Source organism: Xiphophorus couchianus, chromosome 18, assembly GCF_001444195.1.
Source record: "Xiphophorus couchianus chromosome 18, X_couchianus-1.0, whole genome shotgun sequence".
Taxonomy (NCBI): domain Eukaryota; kingdom Metazoa; phylum Chordata; class Actinopteri; order Cyprinodontiformes; family Poeciliidae; genus Xiphophorus; species Xiphophorus couchianus.
This window is the reverse complement of record NC_040245.1, coordinates 20,240,866-20,266,039: the sequence shown is the minus strand read 5'-3', so window position 1 is coordinate 20,266,039 and position 25,174 is coordinate 20,240,866. Positions and strand designations below refer to the sequence as shown.

Sequence of the window (25,174 nt, the reverse complement as noted above, 5' to 3'; positions counted from 1 at the left end):
TTAACTCCACAAAATACCCCATTTCATGTTTTATTTGAATAATTTCATGCTTCCACCTGTCTTTCATACAACTTGAAAACCACATATCCCTACTTACAGCTGACATCAAATCACAAACATATTCCAGTCTTAAAAAATCTACTGTTTGAGATTTCCATTTGTTCAGAGTTCGTCCAAGTGCCTCTGATATTAATCGGTGAGTCTTCTGATGTTTTGCAGCTGAAATTGCAACAAAACAGATAAGATTTGTTTCTTTTTAAATTCCCGTCAGTCTCTCCAGCTCTCCTTCTTTTATCGATTTTAGTCTGAACTAAATTTGACCACTCTGCTTCAAAATGTCCTGCTGCCTTCTTGAGCCAATCACTATCCTCATGCCTCTGCTGTTTGGTGCTGAGTGCAGAGTTATTTTATCAGAACTGGAGGGGAGAGAAAAAAAAATAGTCTGAAGAGCACAAAGAGCGAACCAAAACTATCAAAGTACAAAGTTTCTTTCTCTGCTCCTAGTTTGCTTAAATGTTCGCAAAATGGCATATTTAAAGGAAAAAATGTCTCCTGTGGAAAAAACTCATGACATGCTTTTGAAAAGAGGAACATTTTATGCAGTTTCCACAGAGTGCTCATTAGTGCGTCTGCTTCAGCCTCACTATGGACGATCCCATTCAGCCCTGGAAAAGCACAACGTTGTTTGAGTCCTAAAGCAAACACTTTAGCTCACAAAAATCTCGAGATTTCCCGAGCAGCACGATCTCCAGCTGTTTTCCCTTTGGTCCTTGTAATCTCTTTCTCTTTCCCGCCTGTCCTCTCTCTCCGGCACCCTCTCTCTGCCATCTGTTAGCACGAGAGTCCCTCACCTCCTCGGCTCTGTTTTAGCGTAATAACAGCACCTTGGTGGGAACTTAAGACGCGGGCACGCAGGGGCCAGCAGTTCACAAAGCGCTTCTTCAGCATGCACCAAACCGAACGAGCAAGCAGGAAGACTCTCGTCAGCACAACCTCTGGTGCCAACTGAAGGCAACTTGGCAGCATTTCTCTCCTTCAGCAGCACTCTACCTTCAAGAAGGCCATTGTGTGCTTCAGCACTCTGCTCGTCTATTTCCAGACCTATCATCATTATCGTCACAAGCAATTACCCCTTGCAGATAGAACGGTGCGCATTATGACTGGCAGACTGATTTGAATCTTGTTCAAAGTGTTAGTGAATCTCACTCTTTGCCCCTGATTTCCGTAACCAGGCTTAAACATAAGTGATTACGGTCGCATTAATGAGTTTTTCCATCTCTCCACGTGTCTTTTAGCATAACAAACGCCCGACGAAATAATTCCCCCTCTCTTTGCCTCAAATTTGATTTTGAAGGGCCTCAGAAATCTATCAATATTTTGTTCCAGCTTGCGGGAGGTCTCGTAGGAACACTTAATTGAGTATATTTCCATAAAAGTGATTTAGGCTTGTTCACGTGGGCTCCAGAGTGTTTCTGAAATGGAAGATAAGCAGTTTCTACATGACGTGTTATGCCTTTGTCTTCTAATAGCGCCCAGGCAGTCAAATTTCTTGATCACCTTCGCTCTCTCAGCGCCCTCCCTGCCCCGACAGCCACCTCCATTTCCTGGTCGTTAGCAGATGGTGGATTGTGCGACTGTGTGTAAACGGCTAATGTTCTCTTAGTGAATTTGCAGGAGAGAAATGCAGTATGAGTGTTCACAAACTCATATGAATATGCACGCAGACCCGTTCTGATGCCGGTTCATCTGTAATTGGTTTCATTTAGAGGACAAAAGCTGCTGGCGATGGATAATGAAACATTAGAAATTAGCCCCTGGCTTCCCACTGGTCCACTGACTGCCGACCTTATTTTAGCTACTTTATATCCCGCTAACCAATCCAAACAGATATATAGCAGCCCTGTAGCTACTTCGGCACTACTAGCCTTATTGCTCGAGCCAAAGCTATTAATCTTCTTCCCTTTTTTCCCTCTGAGCCTGGCTACTGTTCACCCCAGTCCTGCTGGAAGTCAAGTATAGGTCATGGAAATGAATTTATGTTTAATGCAGCCATAATGGTTCAGTTGATTATCTGAGGCCTCTCCCTGTAAAGCATTTTGCCTTCTAGGAAGACCAAGTACTGCCTGTTGTCTGTACTTCATTTAATCTTTCTGACCTCCACTTGGTTTTTATGGTTGGACTTTATACTGCATCATGTAGCTTCGATGTAAGGCAAACTGCAACAAATGCATAAATTACAAACAACAGTTTATGTTTGTGTCTCCTTTTGTTCAAGTAGTCAGTAATTACGAAGAGGTTAAAAAGAAATCACGGATTTCATCATTTCTGATGAATATAGATTTGAAAAACACGGCGAGCATTTGATTTCTATCAAGTCAATACCTGAGCCACATTTTGAGTATGTGTGTGCTGTCTTTGCACATCTTGCTCATTTTTCTTTTCAGTGGTCCCACAGCATGACGCCACCATCTCTCTGTCTTACAGGGCTCCTGCACATACTATGTCTTGCTTGCCAAAAAATTCAATTTTTTTGTCTCTTCCACATGCTTGCACTGTCCTCTACATGACTTACTGCAGTTTTTCGACACAGCTCCTCATGCCTTCCCCTCAGCAATGATTTTCTTCTTGCCTCTCTTAAAGTTTCAGAGCATGCTTATTTTATATCACCTTTTTTCATATAGGTAAATCTCACTGAGACATGGTGTCTCATTTTCTAGAGTGATCTGTTTTTAATATACATATAAAACCTTAGTCATCCATGACTAATACTCATCCTGCTTGCAAATTATCCTCACTGAGCTGTGGATCTGTTCAGCTCCTATAGCTACCCTGGGCCTCTTGGCTGCTTCTCTGAATGATGCGTATTTGCAGTTGTGCCATAATCTTCCTGTTAACAAATGATGGTCTGAACAATGTCCCAAAAATTGTCCAAAACTATTGTCTTATGTCTTAACTTTGTTTTAAGGCAAACTGTCCCTGACCTGGTGTGTTTCTGTTCTTCATAAAGTAGCTTAGCTGATCTTACCTCATAAATATTTGAGGGCTTTATAGAACAGCCGTACGCGAGCTCCGTTAACTAATTAAGCGACTTTTGAGGGCTAGTTGGGTCCACTGGATCTTACTTGAGGTTTTCCGAGACAAGGGAGCTGAATACAAATGGAAGCCACATTCTTTCAGCTTTTTATTGGTACATGTTGAAAATCAATGCATTTTTTCGCCATTTGCAAATTTTCCACTGCTTTGTTTTGGTCTTTCACATTAAACTTTAATAAAATACATAGATGTCTGTGGCTCTAACATGAGGTATACATATTTTTGCAAGGCAAAAGTGTTTTTTAGCAGCAGATTCTGGGAGGCAAAGCCTCTTATCTCTGTTGGTGTATCACTTTACAGCTCTGTGCCACTCTGTTGACATTTCATGGGAGGCTGAGTTTGTGCTTTCATACAGCATTGATCTGAGTGTTTACATGCAAATGAGATACACATAATTACAGTGCTATCTGTTTAGGACAGGAAAATCTGTGCTTATCGCATCGAAATCACTTTATTTACGGTAGGAGTCACCTTTTTCTGCCTTATCCAAAGCAAAGCAGGGAGCAGCTAATGTTAGTTACGCAAACTAAACTGGCCTCAAGCGAGGGAGTCGGCACTCTTCTGGTTCATTTTCAAGAGATACTTGAAAATGCCAATTAGTTCACTTTTTTGCTCCATCTGCACTGTTTTAGTATTTATACTTGTTTTGAATGTTTTGACATTTTTTTCATGTTGCTGTCACAAACTTCATTGTGCTTTTGGGATTTTATTGGATAGCTCAAGAGAGAATAGTACAGTTTTCAAGTGGGATTACAGTAACATGAATTTAAAAGTTTTTTTGTTAACAGTCCTGTGAATTTATGTTCATCCTTGTAATACAGAGAATCACCTTTTGTTGCACAGTGATGTTGCACAGTACAAAGTAACAACGTCAGTAACGCGTTACTTTGTACTTTGTAAGCTGCTTTGGGCTTCTTCTTTTTTTTAGTTGCTTGCAAATTTAATGAGTGGCGGGTTGCACCTTTTTGGGCTCGCTTTTGAACGTGAAGTTACTCATTTGGGCTTGGAAATAAGCAGAGACTCATAATAAATCCCAGAATTTGTCCATCATTAAGGTAGTCTTAGTCAGGCTCTCCCTGCCCATCATTTCCCGGATGATCCGTCCCGCTGTGTCTTTGTTAATGTCAAGTTAATATGTTAACTCTGAATGACGTCGAGCTTCGCGTTGCGCTCATAAAACTGCAAACATCGAGACTAATTTGAACAGAGCAATAAACGTGAAAACAGCCACGAATGAATGTGTCCGTAGTTGCCAATAATTATATTAATTATTAATATTAAGTTAAGTGTCACAAATCTGTGCAGCCATCTGAGTTGTGGAGCTGCAGGAGGAGCGCTGTGCGCTGCCCTTTGACACCAAACGCAGGGCCGTAACGCAGAACCTGGAGGGTTAAAATCCTTCTTAGAGTTTTCCAGACAACAGTGGACCACACATATTACTTTTCTTTGTTTGTACTGTTGTAACCACTAAACAATCTCCTCTTCAGGTCAACCTTGTAAGTGGAGACACATTGTTGATGTTACCATTATAAAATAGCTTACAGTTAAATATTGGCAAAGATCAATGTAATTTTCACAGCGTTGTTGTTAGCAGCTGCTGAAAGTAACTAAAATGTTACTTTTAATGTAACTTAGTTACTTTCCAAATCAAGTAGTCAGTAATCTAACTAAGTTACTTTTTCAAGGAGTAATCAGTAATCTGATTAAAGTTACTTTTTCAAAGTAACTGCCATCACTGTTGTTGCATTTACAGCTGCAAGTCTTTCACGGTGTGTGTCAATGAGCTTTGCACAGCTTTGCCAATTCTTCTTTGCAAAACAAGTTAAACTCAAACCAATTTATTGAAGGTCATGAATCTGCCTAAAAACTCTAACGACTGGATTTTACATCTGGACATTGACTGGGCCATTCAGAGATGTTTGTTGTTAAATCTGAGGAGTTAGAGTACTATTGCAATGCTCTGTAAGCACAAGATGGGATCCTACTTTATATATAAATATATAAAGAAAGTTGTCATTGGATTTGAGGAAGCTTCAAGTCTTTTTTTGTCATTCATGTAATCAGTAACTTATTTGTGTTTGTTGTGTTTCAGGGACGTCGGCCGGGCTACTTCTCCTTCCTGGATCCCTTCTCCCCTGGAGTCTGGCTCTTCATGCTTCTGGCCTATTTGGCCGTCAGCTGCGTCCTCTTTCTAGTGGCCAGGTAAGGGTAAGCTTGATCTTTACAGAGGAGGATGAGAGAAAAGTATGAGAGGAGAACAAAGAGTTGACTACAGAGATTAAAAAACAAAAGAAGAAGAGTTGTTTGGGGACACACAGAACAGGAAACAGGTGTCTGTTCCCTCACTTTAAAGTTTTTGTGGTTGATCTGCAACACCACAGGGAAAGGAAACGCTCTGCTCTAAGCGACGGGTCGTTAGAACCACACTGCCACCTGCTGGCCAGGGAGAGTACGGGTAGATCTGCTGCTGAAGTGTTACGATGACATTAGATTGAACCTTACAAATTTCTTGGGAATTCGGTTTCCAGCAGCAATAGCCAAACAGAAAGTTCATCAATAAATATAAAAAGAGGCTAATTGGGTTTTTTTTTTAAATCTAAAATGAAATGACTATAAGAGAATACAAACATAGCAACAGCATCTTAATGATAAGGGTACCTTGATATAGCTCAAACATGTTAAATGGATATACGTATATTATTGTACCATTATTGTTAGATCTAGTAACAAAAGAAGTGTAAATTATCTTTGGATAACAAGCTGCAGGATAAGTCTAAGTGATCCCAGATCAGCTGTCTCATAAAACCTTTAGAGAGCTCTCGGTTAATGATATGCAGCAAGAATTATAAAATAACCTCAGAGGTCTTCCATATAGCTTCCTAATTTAGTTGTTTTGGAGACAAATCACACAGTAGTTCAAATTTGAGCATGATATCTGCAAATAATCTAATCTCTCAGTGTTGCACACAACTGATTTTTCATGTGCGTCCCTCGTTGCTTTGTGTATTCAAAATTCACAGCCGATTTCCCTGTGATTAAAGCGAGCTGCACTGTGGGGATTGAAAAGAAAGCTGTTTGTCTCTCTGGAGAGCCAAGGTGACTTTGTGCTCACTTCGTTGTTGCAATCTCTTTGCTCCTTGTCATTTGCTCCTCTTTATGTCTCAATATCTGTGTAGCGCCTGGGTTTATTCACTCTGATTCATTCCTCCAGACTCTGACTGTTTATATAACCTCCACCTTCTCCTTTTTCCCCTGAAGACTGACGCCGTACGAATGGTACAACCCCCACCCCTGTCTGAAGGGACGCTGCAACTTGTTGATCAACCAGTACTCACTCGGCAACAGCTTCTGGTTCCCTGTTGGAGGATTCATGCAGCAGGGATCCACCATTGCTCCCAGAGCATTGTCAACACGTTGCGTCAGCGGAGTGTGGTTAGTACTGGCAATTTTTTCCAGCTTTCAAATCTACAAATGTAACGCACATTCAGCTCTGCTCTGACCTACTTTTGCTGCAACATGAATTGCATTTCATCTTTTGTCTGTCCTTGCCACCACTTCAAGAATTGTTGTAGTTCTACGTTTTTTAAAATGCAATCATGTCTTCAAAAATGCTTTACCATCACCTGATTATTTTTTTATGATGGCCGTAATACTGAAACAGAACTTAAGACCTGAACTGAAGTGTTCAGAAAAAACCAGAGGATCAAATAAATGCCCCCTGTGTCTTATTCCATTAAGATTCCATTAACATGATCTTGTTTTTACAGATACATCATCACCACAAACCTCATGATTTTTGGGGGATTTTCGTTGTAACAGAACACAGAATGCATATTTGTGAAATGGCAGAAAAAAATATTCATGTTTTTTGTAAATGTTTTGTAAATAAAACCTGAAAAGTGTGGCATGCATTTGTATTTAGCACACTGAAGTAAATCACCTTTGACTGCACAGGTGCACTCGCTTTACTAAACAGCTGACTTCTGGAAGACTGTTAGTTTTATTATCGACACCAAGTAGAATTCAAATAAAACAAATTAAACTTTCCACTTGTTAAGTACCAAAACATAAAAACATTGTTTGATGTTGGAATATTTTTGTGATGCACTACATAAAGTAGATGCATAAAACAAAGACCTGGGAAAAAAGGTACAATAAATTTGCACAAATATATTATAGAAATGAACCAGGAAGTCCCACTGGAAGCAATAAAAGCTTCCAGAAGCATAAAATTTTCTACATACATTAACTATTTGAAACTGTTCACAAAATAACCCCTCCAACACCTTCCAACTTTGTCCCAAAATCCAGCTGAAGAAGCCAAACTTGCCCAAAGCATGATACTACTACCACTATGCTTCATCATGGGTATGGTGCTCTTTTGGTAATATTGTATTGTTTTTATACATACTTTTCAAAATTTTGGGCAAAAAGTCCAACTCATCAGAACCGAACACACTTTCACGCCTCCATTTCAAATCGTAGCTGGGAAGCCTTTTTTACTTTGTTTTGGGATGATAAAAATGTAGGATATTGTTATCCCATGTATTACACAGCGAGCACTTGCAAACAATTTCTGTAGCTGCATTGATGCTGAATGATTGAGTAACATCCTGTTCTGGGTAAAGTGGTGACATGTTACACTTACTGTGTTTGAAAAATTGTGAAAAATTGGACTGTTCATCACTGAATCTTAATTTGTCTGTATGAGCATGTTGTATTGGTATGAACTACTTTTATTAAATCGCATATTTCTGTGCAGCTGGATCTGTTTGTCCTTTAAACTGGCTGTTGACATGAGGGTAATTGAACTGAATTGCTCAGAATCGAATTGAAGGACAGTTAAACTACATTTACAATAAACTTCCCTCCTTTTTGCAATGACGTTTAAACAATCCAATTTGTCCAATTTGTTATTTGTGTCCCAAATAGCAAAAACCTTAATTCTTTAGTTTCCTAACAAAGTGAAATAATTTGTGTTGCTTTCTGTTTTTATTTTTGTTTGTTTGTTTCAAGCATTTTTCTCTGATTTGGGGCAGCTCTGGTATGTTTACTCCAGAGTTTCAGGACATCGGTTTTCAAAAATCTCTTATACATTTGAGACACTGTCTTTCTTTTCATGTCTGCTTTTGCATCCTAACCAACCATTGCCCCATTTCTCCATCCATTCCACCGACCCCCTTCATCCATCCAGCACCTCACCCACTGTGAAACCTCCTGCCGTGTTTTCTCCTCTCAGGTGTGGAGTTTATTTTAATCTTCCCTCACTTTCACCACGATAATTTATCTTCATACAGCAGTCTGTTTTTGCATATATTCATAGATGGATACATATGTTCTTTATCTCTGCCCTCCTCCACAGGTGGGCCTTTACATTAATCATCATCTCCTCGTACACTGCCAACTTGGCCGCCTTCCTGACTGTTCAAAGGATGGAGGTGCCAATAGAGTCAGTAGACGACCTGGCGGATCAGACAGCGATAGAGTACGGCACCATGCATGGAGGATCCACTATGACTTTCTTTATGGTGAGAGCTCATAGTACAGTAGCTTTTCTTTTTAACACATCATTTCCAGTCGAGGGGTTAGATAGGCATCAATCTCATCCTGATGTGGTTGCTTTTAATTTTGAGAGGTTCCTTTTTTGTGGTGGATAGCTTATACAACTTACAACTTCAAAGATTTTTAAAAGTAATTATTAGGTGCACAAGTTCCTGTGTGAATTACTGGTGGATTTTTTGCAGTCCAACAAACTGATGGATTTCATGGCACAAACATAGCTTTAAGCAAGTTCAGATACTTTCTGTACAGTTAAATTCAATGCCATGCCAAATTTTACCATTAATTTATTGATCTATTTTGTATCATCGTCATGTTGAAACATTAAGTTACATAGAAGTTTCAGCCATATCCAAATCATATTGCTCAGATTGGAGGAAAATAGATGGGAAATTAAGGACATCCCAGGAATCACTAAGGATGAACTGGAAGTTGATGGAAAATCAGTGAATCTGTTCACAGCGAAGGAGTTTTGCATTCCCACGGGCGAACAAAAATCCCCTGCACCAAATTTTACATCTTCAAGTTCCATTTAAATCTAATTACTAGTCTTAAAAATAGTATTTTTTCGAGAACCAACCAAATTGAAAAAACTAATACTGAAACATTTAGTTCATATCGATTGATAGCTGCAAAGATAATGTTGCTAAGGAGCACTCAGTTTTATCAAAATACATTGTGATGTGTATATTTGTTTCTTTTATATGCATATTTTCACGTGGTGTCAGTCGAGAAAATCCACAATAAGTTCAAATTTGAGTTCTTGTTTCTAAAATCCATTATATTTGTTCTTTGCTTTCTTATCTACATATCTAATAAATAATGAATAACCAACATTAACTATAAGATCTGAAACATGCACATGAAAACTAGATGTGAACTTGTCATTTTAACTTTGAGCTTGCTCTGACTTCCAAAACTCTTGTGATCAATAAGTCAGACAGTAAGTGTTGGGATCCTCCTTATCACCTGCTTGTCTTTCTCCTTTTACCATAAGTTTTATTTCTGTCCTGCCTGCCCACTCCACCATCCAATATCCTCCTCCTCAAGGGGTCAGTCAGCTGTCCAAATCCCATTTCAACCTCTTTCATCTGCTGCATATTTGACCTCAGAGAGAGACAGAAAAAGGCAGTGACAGTGAAGGACGGTGTTATAGAGGAGAAAAGAGACAGTAGTCCTACACTCCTTAATGCTTTTACACGTACTGGACCCTGAATAAATCAGAGAAAACTGGTTAAGAGCACATGTAAGAAAGTCAGCAATATCATTTGAAGTCTTTGGTCTAAAATCTGTAGATGCTCAAATTGAAACTCGTATGCGGCCAAAGGAGAAAAACAAACACAACAAAAAAAAAGCAGACAAAGCAGAATCACTGAATCGGAGTTTGAATAAATCCATCAGTCAAGAAAATGAAAAAGGAAAACAAATAAAAACTCATCTCCACATCAGCAAAGGCAGAAAATGTTTATCTGCAGCTAATAAACCTTTGCCGCCTGACTTCTTCAGCCGACTGTTTGTTTATTCTGATCCGATCTCACCCTCGTGCTGCCTTGCAGAACTCTCGCTACCAGACCTACCAACGCATGTGGAACTTCATGAACTCTAAGCAGCCCAGCGTGTTCGTGAAGAGCACAGAGGAGGGCATCGCTCGTGTTCTGAACTCCAACTACGCCTACTTGCTGGAGAGCACCATGAATGAGTACTACCGCCAGAGGAACTGCAACCTGACTCAAATTGGAGGACTGCTCGACACCAAGGGCTACGGCATCGGCATGCCACTGGGTGAGTGGGGAACGGTGGGAGGGAGAGACATTACAAATGAGAGCTAGCCGACATTTATTGGTGGAGTAAAAGGAGAAGGAGGTTTGGCGTAAAATGGCAACTTCAGAGGCTGAGGCTGATAGTTTCACCTAAATGTGCTGTATAATTCACTGTGAAGCCGAGAAAAGGAAAAAGAAGAATAGGAGCATTAGTTGAAGAATGGACCATAAGCGTTGCATTGGAGGGTTAAATTGAAAAGTAAAGCTCCTGCATAGCCAAACAATTGGCTCCTATTATTGGACAAAGTGATGCAAAAAGTGAGAAACTAGCGAGACTTTCAGCCGGGCTTTTACAGAACAATTTCTTTGCTAAGGTGAGACAGGAAGGGAGTTTAAAGTATCGTTCCAGAGAAATGTTTCTGAGAATTTAGATACGATTTTATTTGTACTTTGATCTCCTGCAGCATGAAAAAGAATACGTCTTTAGTAAATAAGATTTGAAATCCTTTGATGTTTACAAGATAAAAATTCAATCTTTCTGTGGATTAGGTTTTACACCTGACACTGGACATGCACTGTGGAATCAATTTGAGGTATTTGATCTTAAATCTGAACAATTCCTTCTCAATTCAACATTTATGTTTCACACTGAACTCTAAAGCCAAGATGCTCTTTAGATCAGACTCTGACCTGAGTCTGATTTCCATCATTAGCCCTCAGGCAGGTGCTATTAAAATACAGTATACAAATTAGAACCATTAAGCAGGAATGCAAAGAGTGCAAGTTAAGGAGGAAAACATTAATGATGATAAATGAAAGGTGCCACATTTTCAAAAAGAACAGTACAAACATCCCATCATATGCAAAACTCTTGAAGAACCAAATCCTAGAATCAGTAGTACCAGTAATTCTGCAGAAGATATATAAGTAGAAATACTTAAAATTTATTTATTTATAAAAGCCATGCAAGTGTTTTAATCTGCACCCTGTTTGGAGAAGTTCGATGCACACATAATAAGTGTTATCATTGTAAGTATTTTTATTAGTAATGTCCTACTCAAGATTTTTTTTAACCAGATACTAATTAAAGTATTGTAGGATCAAGAATTCGGTGATATTGAATATCATTCCTGTTAAAACTACAGGCCTAAACTCAAAGTCCAGTAAAGTAGTGTGATTTTACACTCACCAAATCATGACGCTGTGTTCTCTGTTTTTCTTAATGTCAGATATTCTTGTCCCAACAAGAGCTTCTTCACGTCTGCTTTAATATGCTGCTTCAAGTTGCATTTTTAACGAGTTTAAGGTTCTACAGCAGAGTAAAAAATCTCCTGGCCGCCCTGGTGGGAGGGTGTGCTGACAGTGCACTGCCACAACTCCCCCTGAGACAGATGATAATGTTTTCCCAGTCAGCCTGCATAACATAATCAGGCGTCTCTTGGTGATGGTGTCCAGCCTACTGGAGTTTGTTTGGATGGCAGAACGCTAGTCTATTTACACTGGCTGTAATTTATTTTACATTTAAATACATAAACAAGACATTATGCATCCATCACGACTAATTTGGACATGGACAAATTGTGTCAGCGCAGCAACATGTTATGTGTTTGATGAAACTACTTAAGGAGAGGATTTGCCTTTACTTCTGGTTTCAGAATTGGAAGCACACACAGACAAAGGTTTGACCACATTTAGTACAAGCAAATAGTTTTGCTTGTACTAAGTCTTTAGTAAACTCCTGCTCACAAAGTTCTCATGCAGCTCAATTTGCCAAATTGTTAGGCTAACAACACTTTTCTCTCCATTTTGGTACAAATTGCTGAAAATGCAGCTTGTAGCATATTTCAGTGCCATTCTAGTTAGCTGAATGAGGATAAATTTAGCATTTTGTTTAAAACATTTCAAACTAAAAGTTTTAGTTTTGCTTTGTATAGCTGTTTGCAAATGGACAGCTATCTGAGAACAGCACAAAGAGCAGCCAATGTAACAAAGATGGACGGGAATCTTAGCCAGCAATGGAGCGCCTTTTACTGCGAACATAAATGTCAAAGGTGAAAATTATAGATTTTACAAATCAGCAAAGTAGCGTGACTGGTCGATTACAGTTTTATAAGTCTGATTTAATTTCAGCCGGCAATTAAAATATCTGCTATCTGTCTTCTAAATGGTATGTAAATATCTAGTTTCACTTTGCAGCAGCAAAAAAATTAATGGGGTAATGAAACCACAGTTAAAAAGGAAAAAAAATATGCATATCAATTAAGTTTGTCAGGGTTTTCTGATGTACAAACTACGAGTGGAAGATGCATTGAGTTCTCCTCTTTGCAATCTGCTATATTACTGTTCCAGAAAGGACCTTCTCCCTTTCAGCTGAAAGAGTAGGAGAGGCGCGGCATAATCAGCTGATTGCAATCTGAAATTTATGCCACTAGGTGTGAGTGCCGTCGCTACAATGAGCCTTTAGAAAAAAACGTGGACCGACGCAGGATTGTTCAGTCAAAAGGCCTGCCTCTGATTTTATCTTCAAATTAACTGCCAAACCAACTTCAGCCACACAGATATAGGCTTGTGTGAAAATATGATTATGTTCTGTGTCGTGAAGTTCGGCAGGTTTCAGAAACTTTTAAGCATCCAATGTAAGAAACTTTTCCCGTTCTGCCTTTTCTCCTTCCTTCAGGGTCAGTGTACCGCGATGAGTTTGACCTTGCCATCCTCAAACTTCAGGAGGACAATCGTTTGGAGATTCTCAAGAGGTTTTGGTGGGAGGGTGGCAAGTGTCCAAAGGAGGAGGACCACCGGGCCAAAGGTTTCATTTTTTTTTGAGGGCAATCCTCAGTGTAATCAGTCACCATTTGCTTCTTTGTTCCCTCATTTCCTTGACCTTTGCCATCTCCTCAGGTCTGGGTATGGAGAACATCGGCGGGATCTTCGTGGTGCTCGTGTGCGGCCTGCTGGTGGCGATCTTCATGGCTGTGCTGGAGTTTGTTTGGATGTTAAAACAGGCCCCAGGAAATGAGGTGGGGAAAGCATATTTGACCTTGACATACTTTCTTCCTTCCCCTGGGAAGGGCCGTGAGGTTTTACATTAACGTGTAGCATCTATTCTTCCCATCTGAGCTCCCAGTTCATTGCATTAATAATCGGCTGTCAGCACAGGTATCTGTCTTTTTTAAGGAATGTTTTTAAAGTGTACAGTGATGAAGCATTTCCTCGTGTATGAGAGGATAAATCAAAATTATACTTCTGACCTTAGAAGCTTATTTGCAGCTTAATCTGGAAAGAGGCCTGGAAAACATTCATTTCCAAACGTGAATTATTTGTGCTTTGAAGTATTAATGGACTCAGACCTGTATGCAGTTTTACGTCTGTTCCTTTGCCCAGAAACCTTTGCATTTGCTCTGTGCAACTTTATAAAACTCTTTGTACCTCTTAGATTTTTTCAAGTAGCAAACATTAACTTTTCTGTATTTTATTGGGATTTAAGGGGACAGAACAGAAACCAGCATACTGTAAAGTGGATTTAAAGCTGAAGTGAAGAGGAATAACAGTTTTTACAAATTACAATATGAAAAAAAAATGTTGTATTTATATTTAGACCTCCTCCCTCAATGCTTTTGACGCAACGACAGCTGCAAGTCTTTTGGGATTTTTCTCTTTCAAATTTTCATATCACAATGCTAAAGAAAATTGCCCTTTGATATTTACAAAATAAATTTGTGCGTCCTGTCCACTACATCAGATTCTAATAAAATATTTTGAACTTTTAGTTTAATGCTAAATGTTAAAAAAAAAAAAGTCAAAAGGCCCCAAACTGGTGGAGAACTATTATTGATGTGGCTTCATGTGTGCATGTTAGAAGTAATACTAACATATTAATATGTAGTATAAATGTGTTGTGATTCTTAATATTTGTTGCTGCTAACCAGTCATAATGATAACCATGAAACCTGTGTGTGTTCTGTGTGTCCGTGACGTCCATCAGTCTGTCCTTACCGAGTCAGTCAGTCAGTGACTTGTCTGGCCTCTCTCCATTTCTCTTCCTCTCTCTTTCCTCCCTTTTCTCTTTTTTTCCTCTCCCCTTCCCGTGTGCGCACGCAGCAGTCGGTGTGTGAGGAGATGCTGCGGGAGCTGCACGGGATCGTGTTGTGTCGGGACAGCCTGCAGGTGAGGCGCCGGCGCGCGGCGTCTTTGATGCGGCCGCGACCTTTACCCCTGGAGGAACGTCGAGCGCGAGCCGCCGCCGTCAGCCTCAGCAATGGCAAACTGTGCGCAGGTACCGGCCTGCCCGAGCCGCTCTCCCACAGACTGGCGCAGGAGGCCGCCCTGGTGGCGAGGGGCTGCAGCCACATCCGGATTTGCCCCGAGTGCAGACGCTTCCAGGGACTCAGGATGCGTCCCGCCGGGGCCGGCGAGGCCCTTCCCTCTCCCACGCACAGCGAGGAGAGCATGGAGTGGGACAAAACCACAAATAGCAGCGAACCTGAATAACACTAGGAAAATCCAGTAAGACTGACTTTTCCAACATACACCTCTCTCTTTTTTCCAGGGATCAAAGACCATGTGGTATTTTTATCCAGCCATTCTGAGCTTGTTCTTGAAAAGCAGGACATTGCTGCAGACTTTGTTTTGCCCTTGAAGCAACCACTTAAAGTCAGATTTTGAAATGTTTTTGGATGATTTTTGTTTTCCTTGGTCAGAGGAAAAAGAACTGATGAGCGTGTCTCATTGCGGTCTGTCCCTGGAGGCCCATTGTACCCTGTGAAGCAGGACAGACAAAAACAGCTATGGGGCATTTGTACTATGCAGTATTTCCAGTCATTTATCAATGTGCAGTTCATTTTTTTTAATATTTCTGTCCTCTGTTTGATTATTACAACTAAATATTGTTATTCTATTCTTAAAAAATATAAACCACTTGTTTTTTTAGTCTGACAGTTACCTGTATGAAGATGTACCGCATCCAATGTGCTGCGAAGGAGTAGGAGGTTAAAGCAAAGTCATCCTTTAAACCTTTTTATGTTAAAAGTGCCAAAAACCACGAGTGTTCCCTTGTGGCTAAACGAAGCACCAGAGCCTTCAGAAAACAAACAAATTCAGCTGAACCAAGAAAATAAACACGCAGACGCACATCAGCTCGTTTTGTAGTGACGCTATTCTATAAAATAGCATAATAAATAAAATAACTGTTGATATCCCTGAAAGACAGCGATGCGCGGCATTGGTGAGTGGTCAAATCAGTCACATTCACATTCTGATCAAAATATAAGGTGGTGACTGAGTTTCAGCATTTTCTAGAAAGATGCCCGTTTATTTCCGTCTTTCTTAAGCTGCTAACACTCTTTCTTGTCTCGCCACATACAGTGGTGTCTTTACAAGTGCTTTTTTGCAGAGCTACAAACATGGAAGAAAGATTTTGCTTACGTATTGGGTTGGAGGGTGTTTTTCTATACTGTGCAGTAAAACGGAATCTGCATTTTGTTATGCTGAAATGGTTCAGATCAATTAAACAATTGAATATCAGACAAAGGTAACCTGAGAAAATACAGAATGTAGTTTCCAAGTAGTGATTTAATTCATTCTACCGATACCAACATTGTCTTATTTGAAGCTATCATTGTCGCTCTTGTTAAATCATGAAATAAGTTTAATTTCATTGACTAAGTCCAGGCTAGTGGTAGCCTGATTACTGCTTGTCCTGTGCAATAAAGAAGTCATGTAACTAGCACCTGTCTGACAACATGAAGTAGTCCAAAGGACCTCGAAAAACCAACACACCAGATTATGATCTAAAGAAATTCAAGAGCAAAAGAGAAACAAAGGAATTAATGAATCAGTGTCAAAAATATTTTTTAAAAGTCACATTTAAGGTTTTTGGAACCACAATCAGTGCAATTTTCCTCTAATACAGAAAACCTGGAACAACAGTGAAATCTTTTGAAGAAGCAACATCTGAAGAAGTCAGAGAGAGACATAGAGGATAAGAACAGCAACCAAGGGAGAGTACCATGGGGAAAACAGCAGCAGGCAGAAAGGAACACAAAGATCCGTCTCACATTTGCAAAAAATAAAAATAAAAAATATCATTTTCATGATCCCAGAAACCTTTTGGAAAATATTCTGTGGATTTACAAGGCAAAAGTAGTTTCTTAAAAGGTGTGCGTTGTTAAAACAGCATTTCAGAAAAGAACATCATGCACACGATATTTAAATCTAGTTGCCTCGTTTTGCAGCTGGTTTGCTGCTTCAGGACTTGGGACAACTTGCCATCATTGATGGAACCATGAATTCATGAAACAGGGAAGATCCTGAAAGAGAGTATCTGGTTGTGAATTTGTGATAGAGAGCAGTTGGGTTATTAACTGGCTTAAAAAAATTTTTAAGTTTTGGCATGGAGTAGTCTAATTAAAACTGAGCTTAAACCTGAGTGAGATACTGTTGAATATGAATAGTACATCATGCTTGAATACAATTTAGTTTGGCTGAATTAAAATAAGAAAAGTTGTTCAAAATTCATCTAATGTGATGCAATCAGTTACATCTGGTTGTTCCTACCAAGGCTGATGGCAAAACTAGATATCAGGTTTATAGGGCACAAAGAATCATTTAAAAACAACAATGTAACATTGGGTTGAGCAATATTATTGTGTCAGTGCTATGACATTTTTGCAGCATTTTCATACATTTTGTAGCAGTAGCACCTATTTCATTGATTTAGGTTTCTCTGAGTTAAATTATAAAAGAGGCAACTTGACTTAGTTGTAGATCAAATTACATAGAACAGTAATGTTTGGTAATCAATAATTCCTTAAAGACATCATCTTTGTACATTCTGGAAATGCAATGCACGTATGTGATGGAGTAATAAGGCATTTTTCTAGTGCTACTTTTCTGCAGATGTTCTTTTCCGCAGCATCTATGGAGTAAAAGTGACTTGTTTGTAATTTTATCCCAGAAAATGGCTCTGCTAGGGAGGTCGCTAGACATACTTTTTGGACCATCCTGAACCAACCCACAACAGCATTTTGGATTCAGGCCATCTGGTATTTTGTACTGAAACAATATTCTCAGCATTTTTATTTTTTTTGCATTCCTCCCAGTTTAAACTTTTTCAGGGGACTGAAGACGTTGTGAGAATGTCGAACAGCATTTATTCGCAGAGGTGCAGAGAAAACCTCCACAACGCCCCTGGAATGTGGAGCAATTTTGCAACACTTTTGGTACATGTAGGTTGAATTTCATTAAACATCTGTTAATGGAGCAAATTAATTTCTTCTTAGTTTGAAAGCGTTTTTAAGTTTTATTCCATTGGGAGAAGCTTGGAGTGATTTTGCCAAAGCTATAGATAGAAGACATGAACCAATCAGTTATATTGCTCACAATAAATCACAAGGTTTTATATATACTATATATATATATATATGTACAGTCCATGCAGGAAACTTTTTTTGTCCATTGTCTGCCCAAGGATCAAAGGAGAAACCTTTTAGGGTTAACAATCCCTGGGAGGTTAAAAGTTGAGGGTAATTTAGTTCTGGAGACAAAAACGTTCAGGTCAGCATCATGGAAAAATCCCTTTAGTGCCACAACATTTTGATTCGTTTCTCATTTTATTAGATTTCCACAACAGTTGTTATAAATACCTGCCAGTGATGAACACGGTTTTTGTTCCGTACATGCTGAATGAAATCAGGTCCCTTTTTCTGCTGTTAAGTCTTTTATTTTTGCCTTCATATGAAACTAGTGACAGACCAAAAAGCTCTTGGTCAAGAAGCTTTTACTGCAGCAGTTTTCCTCCGTTCTTTTAAGTGTTAAAACGTCGGCGCTTTTGTTGAATGTGCAGTTTTACAAGCCCCTTGGAGAAGTATTTTGCTTCTGATGTGTTATGACAGTTTTCATACTTTATTGACGCTATAGAAGCAGAAAAAAGTCATTTGTTTTTTGGAATGAGTGACTTGGGGAAATATAAACAATGATTCATTCACTTTTCTTTCCCTTTCCAAAGAGTTTGATGGCAGAAAAAAAAATCTAATTAATCACACAAACAGTTTGCCCTGTTAATCCCTAAATCTCGATTTAAAAATCATTTATAAATGTCTGTTGGAATGACATTTTCCCTTTTGCATTTTCCTACAAATGAATCCAGGAGGACTCTTAGTTACTTATGAGAGTTTAGGCTGAGTGGCTGTTTTGACTGCTTTATGATAACCTCACTGAATCAGAGGGCAGACGGCTGCCAGTGCAGACCCGTCCTTATCGCTGATGTGCCCATCACTTTAAATCTGCACATCACAATCTGTCAATCACCTTCATGCCATGTTGTTGTGAGAAGTTTTACAGATTTTTCCCCCTGTTTTTGCTTATCTCAAATAATTCAGATCTTCAAACACATTTTACCACCAGACAAAGATAACCCAATTAAATGCAAGAAGATGTTTTCAAAGTACAAAAAAAACTTTATCCAAACAAGGCTTAAAGGTAACCCACTTTGGTTGACTCGTGCTTACATTGTTGCTAACCGAACAGCTCTTATGGAAAGCTGAGTTCATTTAAACGAGTCATGTCCAAGCCTGCCAGATCTGCAGAACCAAGAAATGTCTTAAGTAGAACCTGTCCGACAACATAATACAGGCAATACGACAAACAGTCTGGATAGATCCAATGAACCACAAAAATATTGTTTTTTTTTTGTTTATTTTTTCACAAATTAAGAAACATAGAACAGTGGTGAACCTTCCCAGAAGTGACTGACCTCCCCAAATTACTCAAAGATGGCATTAAAAACTCATCCAGGAGGTCAGAAAAGACCCCTGACCTAATTTGATTGAACTGCTCTGGTACGCCCTTAAACAGGCAGTTTATACTTGAAGCAATCCCTCAATGTGCCTGAATTCAAACAATTTAAAGAGGAGACAGCTATTAGGCTTAGGGCGCAATTATCTTACTAGTGAGTGGTGCTTGGATTGTTTTTTTTAGTTCATAAATGGAATCGTTGCTTGAAAACAGTTTGTATTTATTCAGGTTTTCTTTGTCTGATGACAAAATTAGTTTTAGTTTTTGAAATATTTAGGCCCATAAGGGTTCAAATCTTTTTTACAGCACTGCAAGATGCCATTTCACGACAGCTTTAAATGAAGGTGCAGCATTCACCTTTCTGTCACTTCAAGCCTCCATCTCGTCAGAATTTCCTCTCCTCCTTTAGAGCGAGCAATGTGAAGAGAAACATGTTTCATTTCACAAAACATCTGTCAGGTTTAAATGTCTCTGTGTTTTTTTATGCACATTATTTGTCCATAATCTGCTCCAATGTTGTTGTTTTTCATTCAAACAAGCTGGCTCACAAAAGTTATGTAAATACAGTGTAATCAGTGCAGTTCCTGGTAAATGTCTATTGTGGTATTTTTTTTTCAAGAGTAATTATTGTTTGACGTTTATTGTGTTAATGGAGCAGCATTGTACACTCTTGTGTTTTGTTTGTTTGTTTGTTTTTTAATTACAGGAATCCTTCTCATGGACAGCTACATTGATTAGTTTAATGAAGAAAAAAAATCTTAGGTCTCCAGAAACATTCACTGTAAAATGCGAACATTTCTTTAAAGATTTAGTCAAATTAATGAGTCAGTCCAAGAGAAGAGAAGACCCAAATTTAAAAAGGTCTATAAAAGCCGTTTTCATCCATTTGCTGAATGTTACTAAGAAGCAGATGAGAGTGTGAAGGCTCTTTCTGCTCTCAATGCAAACTTCTTAAATGCTGAAAACATTTACAGAGGTGCTAAATCAAGCGTAGTGGGAATGAGATTGCCAATTACCTTGAAGGCACGGAGAGCAGTGGAGTACGAATTAAAACAAATCCCACCGAGACTTTGGGCGACCTTCTCCGGGAGAGAGCTGGCACTGTTTGTGCTTCTATATTTTATATGCTTTATTTTTTTATGTTGACATTTTATTTCATTATAAATACATTTCTGGAAACAACGTCCATTCTCTGGGCTTCTGGTTTGTCTCGTTTGTGCTCTGATGGATTTGACCTTAGCAGCTGTTTAGATCCGTCACGCTGGCAGCCTCCTGAGTGAACTGTTTGGTTTTTTTGTTTTCTTTTATACAGTGCCTTTTTTTTTAAACTATGCAATCAGAAAACCCACTGAACATTTTCACATCTTGTCACATTACAACCACAAGCTTTAATGTATTTCTGGGTGATTTTCTGTGGTACATCAATGCAAGCATCTCATAATTACAAAGTGGAAGAGCAATTATTCAAGTTTTATTATTATTATTATTATTATTTGCAAATAGAAACCACACAGCATAGCTTTCATACGTGTTCACCCCCACGTATTCTGATATTCCTAAATAAAATCCAGTGCAACCAGTTGCTTTTAGAAATTAACTGTAATTGTTAAGTAGCTTGAGATTGTGTTTGTAAATAAATTAATAAATATTTACATATTTAGTATATAAATATTTAGCTTGCTAATTATACTTTTAGTTCTAAACTGCGACATTATGAAATTAGTAAAAAAAATTGTGAAAATATTTGAAAAATTAACCCCATTTTTCTTCTTACACAAGAGGCTAAATAACTAAATATTTAGGCGTGTCAGAGTAAAAGGGGCAGATCATACGTTCACAGCACATATTTCAGGTTTTTGGTGGCACAAAAAAACATTTGAAACTAGGTATCACAGGTGCTGTCGTGGCGCAGGGGCAAAGCACGACCCGCGCATTGAGGCTTCAGTCCTCGTGGCGGTGGTCACAGGTTCGATTCCCGGCCTGGTGACATTTGCCTCTCTCATTACCCTGTTTCCTGTCGAACTACTTTCAAATAAAGGCCACTAAAGCCAACGAAACCTTTTTTAAAAACTAGGTTTTACTTTGCTCCAAATGAAACACTTACAGTATTTGTGTTTCTCACAAACACAAAAAAAATCCACTTTAAAATCCTTCAGGCTTTGTAGTTGTAAAATGACAAAATGTGAACCAGCTTAGGGAGTGACGATACTTTAGCAGGACACTGTGAACACGAGCAGGTGGGCCGTGTTGGCCAACAGAACCTGAAGCGTCTTCCTCTCTCCTCTCTCTCTCTCCCAGAGCCCGGTTAGCATCCGCACACCCGAGAATCCTTTGAGCAGCTGAGAATTTGTGTGGGCAGAGAGTCTTAACGCAGGCTAATGAGTTTAACAACTCATCTGTGATTTAAGCATCCACTGGCTTGTAGTTCATCTATCACCGCGATTTTTAGCGGATATTATAGTCTCCTCTGGACGGTAGGATGAACGGCCCGCATCAGATTTACAGTTTAATCCAACCTGCTCCTTTTGTCTCCCGGTGCCTGCATCCAACTCTCTCTATTCCAGCATTACAGATGGAAAGTTGTGTCCAGTGCATCATCAGCCTGTCAAATTGCTTATCTACAGCATTCACACGGCAGCATGAGCCTTTAAGCTCCGACACACACAAATACTCGCCTCTTCCTGTATGTCACCGTCATGTCAGGTTTATATCGCTGTGCTTCTTCTGCCTCTGGTGATTTAGCTCCATAAATAAAATGCATCTATTTGCTCACCGCTTCCTGCCGCCGCCTGCTGCTGTTGGATTTATGGAGGCCCTGATGAGCACTGAGAGCCTGAAGAGATGTGTGTGAAAAGGTACTTCTCTCCTCAAGCCTGCGGCTTGTTGCATATCTACACCAGTTACCCCATATCTAATAGTTATTTTGCGAGGACTTAAGAGATGCCGCGCTCTGACTTTAATGTGTTTTATCGTGCTCGAAGCACCCTGAACAAATATTGGCGTCCCTTGGGGAACAGATTTGCAGGGTGCAACTTGCCACAGTTCCAGATGTTTCAAACTCTTCAGAATATTGCTCAGACTGTAGATATGAACAACTTTAGGTAAGTAGTTAGTTGAGATATTTATGGTTGACAAAGTCAGCTGTTGGATGACAATTAGTGCCACTGCTGTAAATAATTGTTTTGATGTTTGAAGAGTTCATGATGCCATGTGCTGCATCAAAGTTCCCTTAACATTTCTGAAGAGAAACAAAAATATCGCAAATCCTGCACGATATTCAACATAGGATTTGAGACATTTTATCTCAAATTAATATGTTATTTGAAACAAGACCTTAAAGCTGGGATACATAACCTTTATGAAGAATATGTTTTTTACATATTTGGTAAAACTGTCACTATGTCATGACACAGGTGAGACTGATAATATGTGGGGAAAAAATACAAGCTCCTTCTTCCAGTGCAAATTTCAGAAATGTACAACTCGGTCAGAAACAACCAATCAGAGTCAGGATGAGGGTCTTAGCGCTGACAATCAAGCTCAAGTACATACTTCTAAGCTATAGCGTGTTCCTGATAGCAGACCATGCCATGAATGCTCAGGCTAGTGAGCATGGCCACCGACATTGGCATATAAACAGTTTTCCTGTAATGGTAAGTTGTTACTCATTGAGGAGCTTGTACATGAGCATGATTGACAGCTCTAAGACCTTCCCCTGGGCTTTGATTGGTTGATGTTAACCGGCAGCATTGTATTTCTTCAGATGACAATAGCAGCGCAGGGAAGAGGCGGAGGAGTTTGGTTCTTTCACAGATTATCTGCCTCACATTTTACTGTCACAACATGGTGACAGTTTTAACAAATATGCAAAAACATATTTTAGAACATTTTTATATAATTGCATAGTGCAGCTTTAGATGTTTATTGCAGGAAAGCTTGATCTTCATTTCAGTCAAATTAATGTACTACATCACTAGAACTGATCATATTTTATGCTTGTAGCAACAGAAAAATGCGTCTTTATTTGATGACTTGCCTCCTTATCAGCTGGTTGGCATATAGATTTTCTCTAATTCTGCAGTTCTCCCACAGAGCTTTTAGATTTCATTCCTTTCTTTATCATACTCTGCATGTTGGATGTGTAAATACGTGTCTTCATCTAACTTTGTGAGTTAGAATTAGGCCTGTACTTCATGTCTTATTTATACAAAAGTGGAACGGGAAGTCGTGAATTACTATTTAAAAGTTCTTTGACACAATTTACAAAAATGCTAGTTTGATGTATTGCTCTACTGCAGAATACAGTAGAGCAATACACTGTGTTTATTTGAAGTATTTTTACACAGTTTACAAGACAAGGGTTGCCAATGCTTGTACCGGCTGCTGTATATCCCACAAACAATCAGTGTGTCCAGAGGGAACCAAACAACAACGCCTTTATTTCTGATAGCCTTTCTATGTCTTTACTTCTACATTCATTATGATTCTATTTCTTTATAATCGCAGCTATTCATCCGCCCAAGATCGCATCACTTTGTGTAACTATTCCTTTTTTTCTGTCTGACATCAGAGACGCTAAATGTTAAACGCAACGAATGCCGTCGCGGCACAAAAGGTTACAAATGATAGACTGCATTTTATCTTCACAACAATTCTGGTGCAAATTTAAAGTAATGTCTCACTTTTCCGCAGTTGCAGCCTCCTTGTTTGTGTGCCAAAACGCTGGACGAATTCATCACAAGGCTTTTCCACAAACTTTTGTTCTCCGAACAGTTGTTGAAACGTATTGACCAAAACATCTTGACATTGCTTGTCTTTCAGAGAAATAAAAACAGAGCTCCGTTTACTTTGCTTTGTTCCCCCTCTTTTCATTCCCGCCTGGATCGATTGGAGCCGCAGATGACGAAGCACGGATTATAGTGTACCGGGGTGTGTTTGGGTGTGTGGTGGGGGTGTGTGGGATGAAACATTTCTGTGTATGAGTGTTTTCCATTGCATTTCTCGCATGCACTGGTCTCCACGGAAAAATCACTGTGTGGGCATCTTGATTCATCAGCTAGAGTCTCTCTCTCTCCCTCTCTTTCAGTACGCATCATTTCCCAAAAAGCTGGCCAAAACGCTGCAGACAGCCATGTCAAATTGAAGGGTAAATAAAGCAGACAGCTTTTTACAGACATGAAGACGACTGAGTGCTAAGCATATCAATTTTTACAGGAAAAGAAATTTGGAAAAGTTAATACTAGAGACAATATTTTTGTAAAACTATTCTTACCGCTTACATGTTGTCATGCTACAAACTGTAATGCCACTGGAGACAAACACAATGCACTGCGTAGTCATGAACTGCATGGTAAAGGACTTCACACAATCTAAAATAAAAATCAGCAAAGTCTGCTGTGTATTTGTGTTCAACCCCTTCACTCTTGTTACACCCGTGAAAAAAAAAACAAACTCTGGCAACGTCAAGCTTTGAAAGCTTTAGATGAGCTTTGAAATTTGTAAGGCAATCTTCTCCCATCAATTATCTTTACAATGCTTTCCCCCCCCCATAGTATTTCAATTGGGAGTAAATCACTTTTCAGTTTCCTCACCAGCAGGTGCGCATCCTGCTTATCTACTTTTAATTACTCAGATGGCTGCAGTCAGTCCTATTTAACTCCAAACAAACAGAAACACACACACACACACAGTGTAAGGACAGCACCTCTTTGTGGTTTTCAAGGAAAGAAAATATTGGTTTTCACATAAAGGCCTCTTGAGTTAATGTTTTAATTGGTCGTTAGAGCACAGTCTTATCCTAATCCCTGTGTAAATGATTCATTACCCCACAGACCAGAGGGACCAACCGCACAGCTCTGGAGTCAAGAAAAAGATGCACAAATGGCAGCCTCAGAAGTTAAATCTGTTCATCTTTCTTGCTGCAGGGAAGGGAAGTTTTATCAGTGCTGGGCAGCTAAATCATTTTCCTGCAT

At 39.2% G+C, this 25,174-nt stretch overlaps 1 protein-coding gene across 2 annotated transcripts in view; it reads left to right on the top strand.

Annotated features, from left to right (window-relative positions):
- The window catches only part of grik4 (glutamate receptor, ionotropic, kainate 4), a 334,582-nt gene extending 314,198 nt beyond the window's left edge, over positions 1–20,384 (top strand). Inside the window, exons 15-22 of one of the 2 annotated variants that reach the window (XM_027999192.1) lie at positions 5,186–5,295; positions 6,352–6,525; positions 8,288–8,332; positions 8,456–8,621; positions 10,209–10,434; positions 13,090–13,218; positions 13,311–13,429; positions 14,511–20,384. In XM_027999192.1, the coding sequence (XP_027854993.1) occupies positions 5,186–5,295; positions 6,352–6,525; positions 8,288–8,332; positions 8,456–8,621; positions 10,209–10,434; positions 13,090–13,218; positions 13,311–13,429; positions 14,511–14,900 (1,359 nt within the window). In that variant the 3' untranslated portion in view covers positions 14,901–20,384. The remainder of the gene's footprint in view (positions 1–5,185; positions 5,296–6,351; positions 6,526–8,287; positions 8,333–8,455; positions 8,622–10,208; positions 10,435–13,089; positions 13,219–13,310; positions 13,430–14,510) is intronic. The other variant, XM_027999193.1, reaches the window with a different exon arrangement.
- The last annotated feature ends 4,790 nt before the right edge of the window (positions 20,385–25,174 follow it).